General features: G+C 37.0%; 1 protein-coding gene across 1 annotated transcript in view; it reads left to right on the plus strand.

Annotated features, from left to right (window-relative positions):
* The window catches only part of LOC101344022 (ATP-binding cassette sub-family A member 3-like), a 139,319-nt gene extending 133,997 nt beyond the window's left edge, over positions 1–5,322 (plus strand). Inside the window, 2 exon segments of the mRNA XM_023728327.1 lie at positions 4,709–4,782; positions 5,188–5,322. Coding sequence (XP_023584095.1) covers positions 4,709–4,782; positions 5,188–5,322 — 209 coding nt within the window.
* The last annotated feature ends 433 nt before the right edge of the window (positions 5,323–5,755 follow it).

Consider the following 5,755-nt stretch of genomic DNA (forward strand, 5'->3'; position numbering starts at 1 on the left):
CTTTGGTTTAGTCCAGTTGTGCTGGCTTCCCCTGTAGTGTGTGCTGTCCTTCCCTTCACCTAAGATCATTATTATCTACTATCTAGTTAGTGAATAACCCTCACCCTCCCTCCCCACCCCTGTAACCATCAAAGAATGTTTTCTTCTGTGTTTAAACCTTTTCTTGAGTTCTTGTAATAGTGATCTTATACAGTATTTGTTCTTCTGTGCCTGACTAAATTCACTCAGCATAATAAGTTCCCTTGTTTTCTAAGAGGGAGAGAGTTTCTAGCAGGGCTTTGACCTGTAATTTTTCCAGTTCCTGTTATTGTTCCAGTTCACCAAATTTTAAAAATTTGTGTCTGTTCAGGTATTGCTTTATTGGGCACGAATGAACTGGGCAGATCCGTTTTGAAGTCCTTACAACCAAAAACCCTATGGAATTTGATTCCTTGGTGTGGAGGCTTAGAGTCATAGTTTCATGGGACATCCCAGTTAATTGGCCTAATAACTTGTTTAGTGCCTCTGTTCTACCTCTTAGCTCATTGCATAGTGCCTGGGGTCTTAAAAGCTTGCAAGCAGTCATCCAAGGCACAATAATTGCTCTCTATTGGCCTGGAGCAACAGAGGAAGAAGGAGAGTCAGGAATAGGAGGGGGATGTGGAATGCGTGGGTAATTGCCTCCATAAACAACTGCTTTCTTTGCCATGAGACCACAAGAACTGGATGGTGTCCGGCTACTGTTACTGAACATTTTGATGGAAGATTCCATAGAAGAATCCTAATAAAAAGGGGTAAAATGCAAAACAGAATTTCAAATTCTGATGGACTCCAGACTTTCTGGAGCCAAAGGGGCTGGATGAACCCCTGAAACTACTGCCCTGAGATAATCTTTAAACCTTAAACAAAAACTGTCCCCTGAAGTCTTCTTAAAACCAAATAATGGTTTAGCTTAACTAGTAAAAAATGTCTGCCTTGAGCATTATGCTCTTTTCAGAACTACCTATATGGACCAAACTGACAACAGCAACTCCAAAGAGTAGATAGGAACCTTACGGGGCAGCGAGTTTATGTTAATGGGGGAGGAACAACCCAGAAAAGGAGGGTGAGAATCACTGTACAACCTGAAGAATGTGATCAATGTCACTGAGTTGAACATGTAGAAATGGTCACACTGGTGTGTGTTTCACTGTATGTAGTCTCAACAACAATAAAGTAAAATTTAAAAAAATAGTAAAAGAAGAAATATTGATAAGCATTCAAGAGAAAGTGAGAGGAAGCAAGGCAATCACAATCCAACACAGCTAAGAAAATAGTCTCCCAAGAAAGCAACAGAATACAACAAATACTGAAAACTATCATTCAAGAAAATGTCCTGAAATAAAAGAAGACAAACCTACATATTGAAAGAACAACCAATACACCTGAAAAATCATCAACACCAAGGAATATTCTAATATAACTGTTGTATTTTACCAATTAAGGGGAGGAGCCTTTGGATCCAGATAACAGACAAGTAAGGGGGAAAAAAAAAAACCAGATTGACCTCAGACTTTGTGACAGGAACATTTTATACTAGCAGAGAATGTAACATTTAAGAAACTCAATGGGAAAAAAAAAAAAAAAAACCAAGCCAAGGGTTTTACATCCAGCCAAAATGACCTTCAAAAATAAAAGTCACAAACAGTTATGAACACATAAGAACTCTGGGAATATTGTTCCCATAAGCTCTTTCTAAAGAATATACAAAGAAAAAAATTCAAATCAACTAAGAAATGATTAGAGAAGCTTCTGTATAAGAACTGTTGGTGAGCATTGAATGTATTTAACCCTAGAACTAGCCCTAAATAAAGGGGATCCAGATCATAGAGTATCATATAATTGATACATGTTTTAGAAACATATACAAAATATAATTTTCAAAAATGGAGAAGAAGACAGATCATATGGAAAGTAGAATATACTCACCGAATGCCATGTAGTTGTTAACATGGAATGAAAGTATTTTACTATAAATTAGATGCTGGTAAAGGAAGCTAAAAGATGACTAGCATATTCAATGTCATGCTTAATAGGAAACTATAAGACAGTATCTTAAAAAGAAGGCACACTATATATGAAAATCAACTTAAAATGGATCAATGACCTAAATCTAAAATCATAAAAATCTTAGAAGAAAACATAGGAGTAAATCTTCAGAACGTTGTTTTTGGCAATGGATTAATACATATGACACCAAAAACACGAGTAACAAAAGAAAAAAAAAATAGATAAACTGGACTTTATGAAAATTAATAACTTTTTGTACAGCAAAGGACTTTATCAAGAAAGTGAAGAGACAACCTACAGAATGGGAGAAAATATGTAGAACCATGTATCTGATCAGGGTTAATATCTAGAATATATAAAGAAATCCTAGAGTCAACAACAAAAAGACAACCCAATTTAAAAATGGGCAAAGGATTTGAATAGACATTTCTCCAAAAAAGCTCTACAGATGGCCAATAAGCACATGAAATGATGCTCAACATCATTAGTCATTAAGTAAGTGCAAATAAACACAATGAGATGCTACTTCACCCCTACTAAACCAGTGGCTGTTAAGTAGACTCTGACTCAGCAACCCCGTGTGGATCAGAGTAGAACTGTGCTCCATTAAGTTTTCAATGACTGATTTTTCAGAAGTAGATCACCAGGCATTTCTTCAGCAGTACCTCTGGGTGGACTTGAACCTTTAACCTTCCAGTTAGCAGCTAAGTGTGTTAATCGTTTGTACCACCCAGGGACTTGCTATCTGTCTGTCTACCTACCTACCTATATACATATACACATATTTTATAAATTTATATTTGTATATATATTTATGTATATATATTTATATACAATTATAAAACAGTATGGAAGAATTACTGCCAAATATATTGGTATTTTCAATAAATGCAAATAGGCTTAATTCCCCTTTAAATGAAGAAAAAAATTGCAGATTGGTTAATAAGCAAAATCTAACTCTCTGCTATATATGAGAAATGCTACTAAAATAAATTGAATCCAAGAGGTTAAAAAAATAAAAGAATGGGTGTCATGCTCTCATGCTAACCCACACTTGGCCTTTAGCCATTTGTTAAAATTTTTAGGTAAATCTTCTTACCAGCTTGTATGGTATCCGCCAGTGTCTGCCTTGTGCCAGCAGATGCTCTGGTCCTGTTTCTCCCTGCAGGCGCCTGTCTCTTCCCAGATTTTGGGTTAATTGCTTCCCCTGTGTTTGCCCCATGGGAGAAGTGATGGGTTAAAGAAAAGTCATTAATTTTGTTTGTCCAGCCTTTTTTTGTTATAAAGGGTGGGAGGTATACTCTCTCCAGCTCTCTGTATCTCCAAGGTGAAACCAAAATCAGTATAGCCAATTTTAAAAAGAGAAATGGCCCAACAATTCCACCTGTGATTGAGGAGATAGATGAAATAATATTTAAATCAGCAATATTCACAATTGTGAGACACTGAAACAACCCGTACGTCTATCAGTAGTTGAGTGGAAAATAAGCGATAGAATATTCATACACTAGAGTACTCTGCAGATAGGACAATCAATGAATAACAGTTGTATACAACAACATGAATGAGTCTTAAAATCATAATATTGAGTAACAGAAGCAGAAAGAAAAGAATGTACGCTAGATGATTCTATTGATATCAATTCATTCTGTACCTTTTGTCAAGTTAAAAAGTAGGAAAAACCAAGCTATAATTTTTAGAGCTACAAATTTTAAGTAAAAAGACAATGAAAAAGAAGATGCTCACAACAACAGTGAAGGTATAGGTTACTTTTTCTGGGGTATAGATGCTGGGAAGTGTAACATGGGCATGTCTGGGGTACCATTAGTTGACCCGGATGGGGTGGTTTCATGAGCGTTTACTTTGAAGAATTCATTAAATATGTTTGAGATATTTCACAACAGAAGAGGTCTTATGTGATCATGGAGACAAGACATGCATTAAGACTAACATGAAAAATCACACACCATCTCAAACACACTTTTTTTTTCTTTTAAACATTTTTAATCTTGGTTAATTAAATCTGCAATAATATGCAAATATGCAATGATAAATATATATATATTGGTTTTGTTCTAAATTAGGAATGGATACCACACTCTTTCATTCCGTCAGTGGATTCTTACTCACCTATAAAATAACAAGAACATGCGGCCTAACTTAGGTGACTTACAGATCTGATTTTGTCTTTCACATGGCAAGGAGATTGCATAATCATGAGACTAGGGAGGAGGCTTTGCCCTGTTCTCCTTCCCACCAAACACACCATACGTGCATGCATACACACACAACCAGTGGGAAAATGCCCCGAATCCATATTCTCAGCACTGCGTTTCGGAATAATGTCTTGTAGTAACACTAGAGTTTTAGAAGGCTCAGGTTTTTTACATTGAGTGTGTGAGGTGACACTTTTCCTGTGTCTAAAAGTGAGTAGCCTCAACAGTTGCTACGAATACCAAATAATAAGACTATTTAAGCAGGAATAAATCTGCTGAAAGAATTAACCATGGTACCACACACGTCTATCAGAGAGTGTGGGCTTTTGGGTTTTGTATCCTTCTATATTAACCACATCAGTTCACCCTTCTGTTGCATATACTTAAACTGATGTAGCAGTGATTCAGCAATTTCAAATGAAATCTGTTTAAGTTATTCACCTGTCATATCTTTCCTTTCTTAGGAAGTGTCATTAAGCAGGAGAGTCAAAGGATTGTTAACTACTACATCCCCAGGAAGGACAACAGCTGGGCAAAGGTGACTGTAGAAACCATGCCCTTCTAACATTACACGTTAAGAAAGCGTTAATGATGGGAGGTATTTGATATTCAAGAATGTGGAATGGAAGCCTGGCATTGTGGAAGGCTGGAGCCTTTAGGGTAGTTTTCAAAGGCCCTGGACGAGCTTAATTGCTTGAACTTTCTGACCGTAAATCCCATTATTACTCCATGCCCATCAAGAAAATGGGGACAGAGAGCTGCCTTCTCTCTGTTTCTCAGTTATCTATTCCTTCTACTTTTCTCACCTTCCCCTTCTGTGCCTTTTGTCCTCTAACATAAATTTGACAGGAGGTGGGGGAATGTGATGGAGGGAAGTTCATCTGGGTTGGGGATTGTGAGGGGATTGCAGTGGTAAAGGCATTTGTTGTTGTTATTGTTAAAGGTGTTTGGAATTTTGGAGGAAGCAAAAGAGCAATTTGATTTAGAAGACTATTCCATCAGTCAGGTAACGCTGGAACAAGTCTTCCTGACCTTTGCTCACTCAAAAAAAGATAATTATGAAAAAGAGAGACCATGAGATTCAGTTACAACCAGTGTCTTTCTTGGACTGTTCTCTACTATATCTGGATACACAGAGGGACGTTTCTGTGTGTGTATATCTTGATGTAAATACATTTATGTAATAAAGAGTCCACTAAAGGAGAATGTTTGACTCCTCTGTAGATGTGGGTCAGTGGCCTTTGTATTCAGCATGTGCAATCTAAGGATATTTGGTGAAATTTCTGTTTTCTCTCTAAGAAATAAGGAAGAGCAGCATTTATCAGGATGGGAACAAGAACCTAGTCTTTAGCATTCTGAATGATTCAACAGAAACATCCAGAAATGATGGTGCTGTCAGATGGGACAGCCCAAAAAGCAAGGACTTTATTTTAGCAGCTGAGTTATGGAAAAGAGGAGCATAAGACCTAGAGAAGATCATCCTTCTCGTGGACATACACACACACACAAGA

The sequence above is a fragment of the Trichechus manatus genome, unplaced genomic scaffold (genome assembly GCF_000243295.1).
Source record: "Trichechus manatus latirostris isolate Lorelei unplaced genomic scaffold, TriManLat1.0 scaffold00024, whole genome shotgun sequence".
In the NCBI taxonomy this organism is placed as follows: domain Eukaryota; kingdom Metazoa; phylum Chordata; class Mammalia; order Sirenia; family Trichechidae; genus Trichechus; species Trichechus manatus.